The sequence below is a fragment of the Carcharodon carcharias genome, chromosome 23, assembly GCF_017639515.1.
Source record: "Carcharodon carcharias isolate sCarCar2 chromosome 23, sCarCar2.pri, whole genome shotgun sequence".
Classification (NCBI taxonomy): Eukaryota; Metazoa; Chordata; class Chondrichthyes; order Lamniformes; family Lamnidae; genus Carcharodon; species Carcharodon carcharias.
The window spans coordinates 20,571,706-20,585,759 of record NC_054489.1 but is presented as its reverse complement, the minus strand read 5'-3'; the positions used below and the strand labels follow the sequence as shown (position 1 = coordinate 20,585,759).

The following is a 14,054-nucleotide window of genomic DNA, read 5'->3' as shown; positions in this document are numbered from 1 at the left end:
CTAAATGTCAAATGCCCTTGAACATTCACTTCACTACCTTGGTCACCCTCCAGACGTAATGGCAATTAGATTGTACCTTTTATTTCCATTTGTGCCATCAATTTATCTACCTTGTCACATGTGCTGTGTGCATTCAGAAACAGTGCATTTAGTTCTGTCTTTTTATTATTTTCACAACCTCTAGCCTTATATGCTGGCGCATTGTCAAGTTTGTACTGCCACACTCAGATTATTGCTACCTTACTCTCTTGCCTTGTCTTCTCTTCTTAATTTATTATATCCTCCCTCACTTGATCCCTTACCCCCACTATTTAGTTTAAAGCCCTCTCTACAGCCCTAATTATATGATTAACCTGTACAATGGTCCTAGCATGGATCAGGTGAAGACTGTCCCAATGAATGGCTTCCTGTACCACAGAGCCATAGTCAGCTTGCTCAACCACCCTACAGCCCCGCCTTCATCCATGCAGGCTGCAAGCACTTCGAACCTGTTGGACAATTGCAAGGGCTGAAGCTCCTCCGCTTCTACTTTCTCGATCCCTATACCTGCCTCACTTGCAGTCACACCTTCTTGACCCCTGACCATGGGCCAAATCAGGCAACGCTATCCTAAGGGGTGTGAATGCCTCCTGGAACAAAACGTCCAGATAACTTTCCCCCTTCCTGATGTGCCGGCGTGTCTGTCGTTTGGCATCCAGCTCAATGGCTCTGTGCCAAAGTTCCTTCAGCCGCAGATGCTTACTGCAGATGAGTATGCCTTGGCTCACACAGGTATCTATGAGCTCCCATACTCTGCAGTCGCCACACATCACCTGCCCTGCCAACCTAATAAAGCTTAATTAATTAAAATTTACTCAGCAAAATATTTATGTCTCTAGTCCTGTCTGTGCTTATATTCTTATTATTTCCATAAATATTCTACTTACCAAATGAAATTTCCCAAAATAAACAGGAAATACTCATTAGCTAGTCTAATAGTAAACCTTACGAGTACTAATTAAACCTTAAAATTATTAAAATAACTTAAGTTTTGAAAGACAGATGAGGAGAACACTTACCAGTCAACTACCTATTTTCCTGTGACATCATACTTCATTTTTTTCTCAGAACGCAGTCAGTCCGCTCTGCAGCCACAGGTTGAAAAGCTCTTTTAGGCCCTGCTGTCTGTCTCTAGGTTCTCATCTCTGCCACTCTTTTTCTAATGACCGTTTAACAGCACTCCTCAATTAAGCAATTATTTTTTCAGGGCCCATTCTGTTGTTCCATCAAGTGTTATTAATCACATTACTGTTAAAAACCCAGTTACACCTGAACAAGGTGTAACTTTTTACAGGGTTTCAAAAAGCGATGTGCGGGCTGGAACTTCGAAATTCTCGCTGATTTCATGGCAGCCCGCTCGGAGGCGGTGGGGGAAGGAGGCTCAACAACACAGCCTGTGTCCAAACCCTGAGTGACCGACAGCAATTTCAGGATTTTGTGCTAATCTCTGCATACCTGGCATCCTGAAGTTGCAGCCAATTTTAGAGGGGCAATTATGGCAAAGGCATATAGTTCGCTGTCCCTCAACCCCTCACAAAATCTAGCTCATGAACATTGTAAAGTGTAAAGTTCTGATCTATATTAAAATGCATTTCAAAAAATAAAGAAAATATCCTACTTTTTATTACAAGGTCTGTTCCATAGTCTTGCATGGAATGAAAACGTAGTTCTGCAAATTTTCTTTCGAGAGGTGGATAGCAGCTATAAAACAAGAAATAAATTATTTAACCTTTAATTCATTCACTATTATGATACATTAGCAGGTTTATGTCAAGCACTTAAATTGCAGAAATCCAACAAATGAACAGCAAAAACAAACTGACAAATCAATACCTCATTAAGAGTTAAAACTCAGTACACCAAGGTCAAACTTTTTTTTTAAGTGGGTCTCCTGGTATATGCCATGAAGTCTCATAGGCCATAAATTGAGTTTAAATCAATGATGCCTTCAAGCTGTCTATATCCCAAGTGAAAATGCCAACAGATTTTGGTGTACTGAGTTAGGATTTATGCATCAATCAGAGCACCTGCTTTAAGAACATCCCATTCCATATCTTCAGGCGCATAATATTCAACAACTAAACAAGTGAAAAATAAAATGAAAACAAAGCAAAAACCACTCGGGCTTAAGGGATGCACATATCTATGGGAATACTTTGTGCATCCTTGCTGAGCACTTAGTTTTCAAATCAATGATGTTCCTGCTCTCACGTCAGATACATCATAGGTTAGAGTAAAATCCATTAACACTGTTCCAATAATGTAGATTAGTTTCAAAATAGGAGCTCCCCTTATCGTGTCAATATGACATTTTCATTTCCCAGGTCAGTCATTCAGGCTGCAGAGTGATAATATTCCCTGAATTACAAAAAGGTTTTGCTGCATCCTTACACAAGAACAGACCTGGTATGGCCTAGATTCTGTTCACTTAGGGTCCTTATAACTTGCAGATGGTGCAGATGAAAGGTGAATCATTATGAATGTTTCCTTGTAAAGATTTCAAGACAAGCGCACCAGATTAGCATACTGACCAGCAAAAAGCTAATATCTTGCGCAGCCCAGCAAAAAATATAACATATATTTAGGAGGTCTCCAGGTTTTAGAGGCTATAACATGGTAACTTAGAGGCATAGATGTGGCTTTCAACTAATCATGGTCACATGTTTGATACCTAGGATTTCCCAATATTTAATACCTGGGTTATAAAGTGACTATGAGGAATCAGGCTGCAACATAAACTACAAGGAGCAAATAGCATTGTACTGTCAAGTTCTTCCGTTTTCATTACTGATTGCTAACTGCAGCAAACAAAAAAAAAATGGAATACTGCTAGGATCATCCAGCAAGACTAAGAAAGGGTTATTAAGCTCCCACTATCATTTAGGTCAACGCATAGGCTCCTCATAAGACTCTAATCTCAGATCTCTCTATTTTTTAAAGATAAAACATTCACATTTCATAAGCACCCAAGAACGCTGAAATGCACATAGGAGATCATCGAATACCTGATGCATAACCATTCTAAGATTTGAAGTCTGTCCACTCCTGGTGTACACAGCAACCGAATAACTGCGTCTGAATCATTCATGCTGATTCCTTCCAGAAATGGGCATTTCAGATTCTGAAAGAGCAATTATTAACATCAGGATAAGGCAAGGAGAAACCATTCTCATACAATGGAGCTTCAAAATATTTTTACACAAAGGCTGCATCATGCAGAGGTTCTGAAAGCCCTTCCAAAACAAAAATGGAACTTGCACTAAAGATATAAACATAAATTCCACCTTAATTTCATTTGTAACTCCATCCAATCTGAAATACAGAAATCCCGTCAGACGGACGAGGCTGAACAGCTTTTCTCTACTTTTTGTGTAATAGTTTCAATTCATTTCCAGAATACAATGCTATGCATTTCACCATTTTAATTATCAGTTTAGCTTAAGGAACTTAACTCAATCTAGATATACATTCCAAGCATATGTAAGTGAGACATAACTGAATAATTAAAAACCATAACAATCTTTTCCTCCCCTTGATAACATCTCTTTTTTTTAAGTGCAAAATTCAAAACAATAAGCCAAGAGAACTATGTAAGTCCCTTTCAACCTGCAACAAGGTTTGACTCTTGTTTACTCATGGGGCCAAAATTGCAATTTTCCTGCCACAATCAGGGCTGCTTTACATCTATAATGAACACCAAGCAAATCTCCCAAAGCATTACTCGTAATCACACAGAATCACAGTGCAGAAGAGGCCCTTCGGCCCATTGAGTCTGCACCGACACGTGAGAAACACCTGATCTCCCTATCTAATCCCATTTACCAACACTTAGCCCATAGCCTTGAATGTTATGACATGCTAAGTGCTCATCCAGGTATTTTTTAAAGGATGTGAGGCAACCCGCCTCCACCACCCTCCCAGGCTGCGCATTCCAGATCGTCACCATCCTCTGGGTAAAAAAGTTTTTCCTCACATCCCCCCTAAACCTCCTGCCCCTCACCTTGAATTTATGCCCCCTTGTGACTGACCCTTCAAATAAGGGGAACAGCTGCTCCCTATCCACCTTGTCCATGCCCCTCATAATCTTGCACACCTCGATCAGGTTGCCCCTCAATCTTCTCTGCTCCAACAAAAACAACCCAAGTCTATCCAACCTCTCTTCATAACTTAAATGTTTCATCTCAGGCAACATCCTGGTGAATCTCCTCTGCACCCCCTCCAGTGCAATCACATCCTTCCCATGATGTGTCGACCAGAACTGCACACACTGCTCCAGCTGTGGCCTCACCAAGGTTCTATACAACTCCAACATGACCTCCCTACTTTCGTAATCAATGCCTCGATTGATAAAGGCAAGTGTCCCATAAGCCTTTTTCACCACCCCACTAACGTGCCCCTCTGCCTTCAGAGATCAATGGACACACACGCCAAGGTCCCTTTGTTCCTCAGAACTTCCTAGTGTCATGCCGTTCATTGAATACTTCCTTGTCAAATTACTCCTTCCAAAGTGTATCACCTCACACTTTTCAGGGTTAAATTCCATCTGCCACTTATCTGCCCATTTGACCATCCCATCTACATCTTCCTGTAGCTCAAGACACTCAACCTCACTGTTAATGAATCATTGTTTCACCCCAAGCAATATACACAAAGGAGCACAGATTTTCAAATTAACAAAATTGGGTTTTTAAATTCCAATCTCATTTGTTATTTTCAAACTATAATTCCATGATTATGTGCATCTTACACATGTTTGATGAAGTTGTGAGGGAATCCAGATTTTTAAATTTAATTTGGATGTTTTTGAGCCAGGCCCTACCTCAAAGCAGAAGCTGATCTGAAAATGAAACTGAAAGAGAAGCAGAAAAGGTAAACATTGAGAATGAAACTGAACTTCTCAGTCTCTAAGCAAATCAAAACTAAACCTTGGTTTAAGATATAAAAGGACACAGATCAGTCCAAGCTGGGCTGTAGCAGTTGTTGAGTCCACAGTAAGAGAACAGAGAAACTGAAGACCCAAAAAGAAGCAACCAGATCCAGAAGCTAAGAATAAACAAAGGGAAAGTTGCTGCTGTTGTGTGTTACTTGGCCATCCAAACCGAGTTGAGCTGGTTCTGCAGGCCTATGCCATTTGTGAAGATTGTGCCCATGGAACTCAGGTTGGTTGAGCACTGCTGTCAGCTAGGGATCAGACAAGCTCCTAGGAAGGGAGCTAAAATTCTTCGCGAGCAAGGCAGAGTTTAAAGGAATCACTATGATCACTAAAACCTGAGTGGACTGTTGAATCAATTCATAAGATCTGTCTTAGTTGCATCTGCCATTTATAGTTTATATTCGAGCACCATTTGTCTGTTAATTAACGTTTGACATATGTGAATTCTGGATGTTAAGAGTATCAGATAGATGGTACTTAACGTTTGCTTTGCTGACTCTTATATAGTAAAAATTCTTCTGTTTTAAACTGTGGAATCTTGTGGCTTTATTCTTTTAGCAAATAACTGGGATTTTGAAAATGTTAGTGGCTTCTACCAAGATCGTAACAGTATTTAAGAATTAAATATTGTGATAAAGAATATACTCTGACATGTATATTTTAGATACTATTGGAAATGAAAGTAAGAATAAAGAAATAAACATAGAAAAAGCAACAGAAAGCATTAATTGAAAAAATGTATTATGTATCATTGTAGATGTTTATGAAGAGGGAATGAGTGTTAAACAAGATGTAATCTAAAACTTAAAGAAATATTAAATGTAACGAGATTTTTGTCCATCTTTGAAACATTACTGGGCTACAATCACATAATAAAATGAGGATTCCCGGTAACAAACCTATTGCAGAGTTTGACAAGTCCATGTTATAATCATAGATATTTACAACAGGAGTGTTTTATTTATTTTTGAAACTACAAGCCTGTGCTGGGGGAGAAGGGAAACAAACAAATATTCTTAACTGATACAACTTGAGGCACTACACTGTTCATTTCTAGCCAACCTACACCATTTACACATTTAAACCCATTATGCTGTGGATTGACATTTGAATGGCTAATCATATAAATTTTGATGACTAACCATATAATTTTTGATACTTATGCTCAACCTGCCATTCTACATTTTATTTAAGCTGAACTTGGGTCACTTCCTTTCCCAAATAAAAATTCAGGAACACCCACGTAATCTTCTCAACAATTGCTATTGTACCTTTTGAGGGAAAATCATGCTAAAATTGTCTTGTTTAACATGGGCAATATCTTGAGTATCCTCACCCAGTCTCAACAAAATAACCTCCTCAACACCAGCCAATAACTCATTTTAACCCATGGATAAGGGTTATGCACAAGCAAACCATCCCGTTGGACAACAAGGTATACAGATATAAAAACAAAAAAAAAACTGCGAATGCTGGAAATCCAAAACAAAAACAGAATTACCTGGAAAACCTCAGGTCTGGCAGCATTGGCGGAGAAGAATAAAGTTGACGTTTCGAGTCCTCATGACCCTCCAACAGAACTAAGTAAAATTAGAAGAGGGGTGAAATATAACCTGGTTTAAGGTTGGGGGGGTTGGGGGGAGAGAAGTGGAGGGGGGTGGTTGTAGGGACAAGCAAGCAGTGATAGGAACAGATAATCAAAAGATGACAGACAAAAGAACAAAGAGGTGTTGAAGGTGATATTATCTAAGAGAACATGCTAATTAAGAATGGATAGCAGGACACACAAGGTACATTATTTAAAAATAATGGACTGAATATTGAATTCAACAACTTTAGATCTTGAACTCCCTCCTCCATCCCCACCCCCTTTCAGTGTCTTCTCCCTCCCTTTTGTCTTTTCCAATAATTTATATAGATTTTTCTTTTCCCAACTATTTCCATTATTTTTAAATCTATACCTTTTATGCCGTTAGTCTTATTTCACCCCACCCCTAGAGCTGTACCTTGTGTCCTGCCATCCATTCTTAATTAGCACATTCTCTTAGATATCACCACCTTCAACACCTCTTTGTTCTTTTGTCTGTGACATCTTTTCATTATCTGCTCCTATCACTGCTTACTTGTCCCTACAACCACACCCAACCCCACCCCCCCACCCCGACACTTCTCTCCCCCCAACCACCCCGCCCACCTTAAACCAGCTTATATTTCACCCCTCTCCTAAATTTACTCAGTTCTGTTGAAGGGTCATGAGGACTCGAAATGTCAACTTTATTCTTCTCCGCCGATGCTGCCAGACCTGCTGAGTTTTTTTTCAAGGTATACAGATACCCTGCAACTGAACACTTAACCGTCGAGCACCCGACATCAAGGATGCAGTCACTTCAGTTCGGGGGGGGGGGGGGGTCTTCAGTTCACAACAATGCTGCAGTTACAGTGTAAATAAACACAGCCTGAATCTGGAGCGAAGACCGACTTGTCAACAAGAGAAAGATGAAGGAGGCTCTCTGCAAGAGATGGTCTCAATTTACGACAGGGTTTGGATACCTGATTAACCCACGAGTCTGACACCTAGAATAGAGCCAAAGTTGGAAAGAAAATCATGGAGAAGGCTCTGACTCCGTCCAGTTCACTCTGAATCCTGAATTCATGTCTTAATTGTTTGTGAGCGTGTGTGGGTGGCCGGGGAGGGGTGGGGGGGGGAGGGTCTCAGTTATGAACCCACATATCAAAACTGTTTAAATGCAGTCACCAAGTCGATATTTGAAGTCGGCCTCCTCGACGCATTGACCCGCACGCATTTAAATCGCTTTTCTTTTCCCCTTACCAAGAGCTTTTGCATCACCCGAGCTGCCAGCTGTGCTTCACTCAAACCTGCCGCCATTACAAACGCTCACCGTGACAGGAGCCGCCGTTACGGGGGCGGGGGGGAGGTGCTGGAAGTCGACGCCCATTGGTTGAACAGCCTGTCACGCATACGGTCCGTCTGTTGGTTGGCTACAGCTGCTGTCAATCGACATGCTCCCGCCCCCTAGTGTGGGCGGGGTCAGATAGGCTTGCGCGCATGCGCTTTCGCACTTCGTTTTGCCCCCCCCCCCCCCCCCCCCCCCCCCCGCCCCCGCCCCACCCCCCCCCCAACCCCCTTCTCAACCCCATTGTCCCCAAACGGAAAAACCAAAGTGCCCTTTTTCTGAAGGGGCACAACTAATAAAGGACTTCACCACAGAAAAAAGGGAAATTTATAAACTTGTCATGTCCCTGCGCTGCCCATATGTTTACCAACCCTCCAGGGTTGCCCTGGAATCTCCAACAGAGGGCCCTGGTGAGAAGTGACTAAAGCATTCTGGGAGAAGTCATCGCAGCCACCGCAACTCAGGAGGGAATCGAGGAGAAGGACTCTTGCACTCAACAGAAGGAAGAGCATCCAACAGAGGGCGCTGATGAGAAGTGACTGAAGCATTCTGGGAGAAGTCATCGCAGTCACCGCGACTCAGGCGGGAATCGAGGAGGACCAACTGTCAAAGAACGCTAAAGAAAAAGCAGTTGTTTGGTGAGTAAATCCTGGGAGCAGACTCAGAGGGAGGAGAACCCCTTACCATGGGGTACCTAACACCATCCGAGTCATGGTGAAGGGCAGCGAGCAAGGAACAGGAATGGATAGGAACTTCTTCACCAAGAGGATCCTATTCAAGCTGTGTGGTTTCGAGGCTGCGGAGATCTACTGCCTACAGGATTTCCCCAGCGCTGGTTTCTTTGATGTGACCTTCAAACAAGTGGCAGCTTGCGTCAAACTCCTGAAGGTGTTTGAGGAAAAGAAAGACCTGCCAGAAATGAAGGTCCTGACGGTGGAGCCGCTCTTTGCTCTGCCGTTGCATCGAGAACGGGTTGCGACGGTGCATCTGTACAACCCCTATGTCCCTGTCGCTGACGTGCTCACCTTCCTTACCAGTTACTTCGATAAGATTGGGAGCTGCACTGAAGTTAAAGATAATTTGGGGATCTGGACATGTAAACGCCAGGTTAAGGTAACGCTCAAGACCGACGGTAAGGGAGCCGTTTTCCACCCCCCTTCCAGATTCGCTATCGGGGGAAGCCGTGGGTACCTTGTCTACGCTAAGCAACCCAAACTTTGTCGCTCATGCAGCAAGTCTGGTCATGTGGCGGCCAACTGCAGCGCCATCCTCTGCAAGAACTGCAAAAAGGAAGGGCACCAGACAAAAGAATGTAAACAGGCTAAGTGCTGCAACCTGTGTGGCGAGGCAAGTCACCTCTACAAGACCTGCCCCAAACGTTGCCGTACTTATGCACAGGCAGCCAAAGCCAACGAGGGGGAAGCAGAAGAAATGCCTCGTGTCACTCCAACCACCAAGGCCCCACAGGGAGAACAACGGGACAAAGGAGGACACAGAGAGAGACAAGGTGGAGGAAAAGATTGGGGCAACAGACAGCCAATCAACAGCACTGCCCCCTGAACCTCCCAGTCCTCAGGAGAGAGAATCAACGGAGGAGGAGGAGGCAGCAGTGGGAAAGCAGCAGGGGGAGTGGCAGCTGGTGAAGAGAGCCAAAAGGAAGAAGGGGCTAAAAAGAAACCAAGCCACTTCCCAGACAAGAGTCAAGAGGCGTCTCCTATCCGACACGGATAACAAGAGCAGCAGCTCTTCGGAAGAAGAAGCGCCAGGGCGGCGCCAACAGAAGAAGCGGCAAAACACTAGGGAGTTGGAGGATGAGACACCCGAGCTCCAGAACATTGGAGACAATGAGGAGACCAGCGCACCCCAACTTGGCCCACAACCCAAAGAGGCCAGCGCACCCCAGCTCCGGGAAGCCGGGAGCAGCAACGCCCCAGAGGGGGAGAGGATTGGAGAAGCTTCTTCAACAGAGGACATTTCAAACCCCGCTCTCTGCACGGACCCCCAGATGCCACCTGAGCAGACCATCTCCAATGGGGAGGTTCAGGACGCTTTCCTCAGCCCATCCCAAGTGAAGCAATTTGAGCACACCACGGGCATGAAGGAGCAGACCAATGGTCTGGAACTCTCAGAGACAATAGGTTTGGTAAGCGACTAACTGCTTTAAAATGGGTGTAAAGATTGTATCCATAAATGTGCGTAGCATTCAATCTACTAAGCGATGTGTTGCGACCTTGGACTACCTTGCCAAGGTCAAAGCTGACCTGTTGTTTCTGCAGGAGTGTGCGATACCGCACCTCAGCTCCTACAGGCAATGGTCACGATGGTGGTCCCATGGGCCATCGATCTGGTCGGGAGGAAACGACTCTCGTTCCTCCGGCCTGGGGATTCTGCTGCGGGGAGGCAGCTTCACCGTCTCCGAGGTTAAGGAGGTGGTGGGCAGGCGCCTCCTCGTAGCAGACGTAATGTATAAGAATGCTCCACTCCGGTTAATTAATGTCTACGCCCCATCACAAGGGGCTGAGCGGCTAGAGGTTTTTCAGCAGCTCCCACTGCTGCTGGTGACCTCCAGGCCAGTCATTCTGGGCGGTGACTTCAACTGCATCATCGCTGCGGCTGGACGATCCGGCAGGGCCGACAGCAGATTGGACGCTAACGTCCAGATCTCTGATGGAAACAGTAAAGGATGCCAAGCTGCACGATGTCTTCAGCAACCCTGCAGACAGAGCGCAGCGTAGATACACCTGGTCGCGGCCTGACGGGTCCGTCTGTTCCAGGATAGATTTCCTGTTTGTGTCCCGTGCATTCACAGTCAGATCCACCGACGTCAAGCCGGTGTTCTTCTCTGACCACTGCCTCCTACTGGCTGACTGTCACTTAGAGAAGTACCAGAGGGTTGGCAGGGGGGCATGGAAGCTAAACGTGAAACTGCTGACCCCAGAGAACATTGAGGAGCTCAAGGGATTACAAAGGTTGGAGAACCATGAAACCCCTCTTTGAATCCCTGACACACTGGTGGGAAGCGATCAAGGGAAACATCAAGAGGTTTTTCATCCTCAAAGGCACCCAGAAAGCTAGAAAGGAACAGAGGGAAATGTCCCGACTTCAGAAAAACATCAGAACCTGCTCTGGCTGCGGTCGATGGGGGTCGATATCAAGGAGGAACACCAAGAGGTGAAGAGCCAGCAAGCCTCGCTCTTTGCCTCGGAGGCCTCCAAGATCATCTTCCGTTCCAGAGTCCGCTCCGTGGAGCAGGATGAGACGTGCTCACGTTTCTTCTTCCAAAAAGGTACACAGAGAGAGCTCTGTGATTAGCAGCCTGAAGGAAGAAGATGGCTCAGTAAAGTCATCACAGTCCAACATTTTGAGGATCAGCAAATCCTTCTATGCCGGATTTTATGACGTGAAGCCCACAGACAGCACGGCCTCCCAGTCCTTCCTGTCCTCTATCACGGAGGTCTTAGACGACAGTACACGGGAGAGTCTGGACAAAGCGCTAACTCCTGACGAACTGACTGAGACCCTTGAGTCCTTCGAGAAGAGTAAAACTCCCGGAAGCGACGGCTTGCCGGCGGAGTTGTATTCGGCTCTGTGGGACTGGATCGGCCCAGACCTGCTAGAAGTGTACAAGAGTATGCTCCTGGCCAGCAGTATGTCAGAATCCATGAGGAAAGGCATTATCACCCTCATCCACAAGCACAAGGGGGAAAGGGAGGAAATTAGAAATTGGCGAGCCATTTCACTGTTGAATGTGGACTATAAAATTCTGTCCAAGGTCATCGCCAATCGGGTCAAATCCGCTCTGGAATTGGTGATCCACCCTGACCAGACCTGCACTGTGCCAGGCAGGAAGATCTCTGACAGCCTCGTGCTGCTCAGGGATACAATTGCCTATGTGCAGGACAGGGGTGTGGATACCTGCCTCATCAGCCTGGATCAGGAGAAGGCCTTTGACAGAATATCGCACACCTACATGGTGGATGTGCTCTCCAAAATGGGGTTTGGGGAGGGAATTCGCAATTGGATCCAACTGCTCGACACTAACATCAGTAGTGCAGTCTCAATCAATGGGTGGGAATCAGATGGCTTACCTATTAAATCTGGAGTCAGGCAGGGCTGCCCTCTCTCGCCTGTTCTTTTAGTGTGTTGCATAGAACCCTTTGCTGAGTTCATCAGGAAGGATCCGGGCATAAGAGGAGTGACGATCCCAGGTAGTGGAGGCACTCAGATCAAAGTCTCCCTGTACATGGACGATGTCGCCGTCTTCTGCTCGGATCCGCTGTCGGTGCACAGACTTATCCACATCTGCGACCAGTTCGAACTGGCCTCGGAAGCCAAGGTAAATCGTGGGAAGAGCGAGGCCATGTTCTTTGGGAAATGGGCTGACCGATCCTTTGTCCCCTTCACTGTCAGGGCTGATGGCCTGAAGCTGCTGGGGATATGGTTCGGAGGGACCAGGGCACGCATTAGAAACTGGAAGGAGCGAGTGTCTATGGTGAAAAGGAAACTGGGCATGTGGGAGCGACGCTCCCTCTCCATTGCAGGTAAGAACCTGGTCATCAGGTGTGAGGCACTCTCGCTGTTGCTGTACGTGGCGCAGGTCTGGCCCATTCCACACTCCTGTGTGGTGGCAATCACCCAAGCCATCTTCCGCTTTATCTGGAGGTCAAAAATGGATCATGTCCACAGGGACACGATGTACAAGCCTCTAGATAAAGGAAAAAACCGTGCCCAACATCGCCCTCGTACTGATGGCCACCTTTGTGTGCGGCTGCATCAAGCGGTGCGTAGACCCTCAGTATGCAAACACCAAGTGTCACTACATGCTGAGGTTTTACCTGTCCCCGGTGTTGCGAAGGATGGGTCTGGCCTCTATGCCGCAGAACGCTCCAAGTAGTTGGACCGTGCTGTACCACCTGTCCCTCGTGGGAAAATTTATGCAGAGAAACACCTTCGACCACAAGTCCATCAGGCAGTGGTCGGCACGTAACGTCTTAAAGGCCCTGAGGGAAAAGGAGAGGGTGGATCCTGTGGGATGGTTCCCTGAGCAGACTGACAAAGTCATTTGGCAGAATGCCTCATCACCAGAACTTTCCAACAAGCACCAAGATGTAGCTTGGCTGGTGGTGAGAAAGGCCCTCTCTGTAAGATCCTTCCTACACACCAGGAGTCTCACCCCCTTTGCACGTTGCCCTCGAGGTGGCTGTGGTGGGGAAGAGACCGTTGTTCACCTCCTTGTAGATTGTGTCTTTGCGAAGAAGGTCTGGAGAGAGATGCAGTGGTTTCTGTCGAGGTTCATCCCGAGCAGTTCTGTGACACAAGACTCTGTGCTCTACGGGCTGTTCCCAGGGACACACACCGAGACAAACATCAACTGCAGCTGGAGGATCATCAACTCGGTGAAAGACGCTCTTTGGTCTGCCCGAAACTTGTTGGTTTTCCAGCGCAAAGAGTTGTCCCCGACCGAGTGTTGCAGACTGGCACATTCCATGGTCCAGGACTACGTGCTGAGGGACACAGTTAAGTTTGGGGCAGCCGCCACAAAGGCGCAATGGGGAAGGTTCGCTGCCTAAGACCTTTCTGCCACAGTGCACTGGGGGACTGGGAACTGTAAAGAGCCTCTCAGGATGTACAGCTTAAAATGAATGTCTGCCAATGATTGTAATATTCATTGTTTGTACTGATACACCTTGTGATTCATGTTGTAAAAGTTGAACCTGATTGTATTTTTGTAATGGTGATATTGAAATGGTTCAAAATGTTTTTGAAGATTTATGAATAAAGTATATTTTTGCAAAAAAAAGGGAGGAGCACCGGAGCGGTGAGTACGGGGCACAGCCTAACTGAAGCCAAAACTGAAAAAGTGACATCACAGGAAAGCTGTAACCTGATTGGTTGGTAGGAAATCTGCACCAAATTTGAAAAAAAAGCATTGCAAAGCTAATTAATAAATTACTTATCTAAGTACAGATGGCTGGGCAGGTGATGTGCTGTAGCTGTATGATGTGGAAGCTGGCAGATCCCATTGTGAGCTGCAGTGACCACATCTGCAGCAACTGTTGGTTGCTGGAGGAACTCCGGCTTAGAATTGATGAGCTGGAGTCCAAGCTCTGGACGCTGCGACACATCCGGGAGGGGGAGAGTTACCTGAACGCTTTGTATCAGGAGGC

At 45.9% G+C, this 14,054-nt stretch overlaps 2 protein-coding genes across 3 annotated transcripts in view; one reads left to right on the top strand and one right to left on the bottom strand.

Moving 5' to 3' along the window:
• haus7 (HAUS augmin-like complex, subunit 7) overlaps window positions 1–7,940 on the bottom strand; it is a 34,274-nt gene extending 26,334 nt beyond the window's left edge. The window contains exons 1-3 of one of the 2 annotated variants that reach the window (XM_041173590.1): window positions 7,803–7,940; window positions 3,045–3,160; window positions 1,658–1,740 (exon numbers count right to left, since the gene is read on the bottom strand). In XM_041173590.1, the coding sequence (XP_041029524.1) occupies window positions 1,658–1,740; window positions 3,045–3,160; window positions 7,803–7,859 (256 nt within the window). In that variant the 5' untranslated portion in view covers window positions 7,860–7,940. Of the gene's footprint in view, window positions 1–1,657; window positions 1,741–3,044; window positions 3,161–3,323; window positions 3,445–7,802 lie in introns of those variants that run through there. The other variant, XM_041173592.1, reaches the window with a different exon arrangement.
• LOC121269118 (deoxyribonuclease-1-like) overlaps window positions 5,018–14,054 on the top strand; it is a 39,066-nt gene continuing 30,029 nt past the window's right edge. The window contains exon 1 of the mRNA XM_041173589.1: window positions 5,018–5,198. Coding sequence (XP_041029523.1) covers window positions 5,164–5,198 — 35 coding nt within the window. The 5' untranslated portion in view covers window positions 5,018–5,163. The remainder of the gene's footprint in view (window positions 5,199–14,054) is intronic.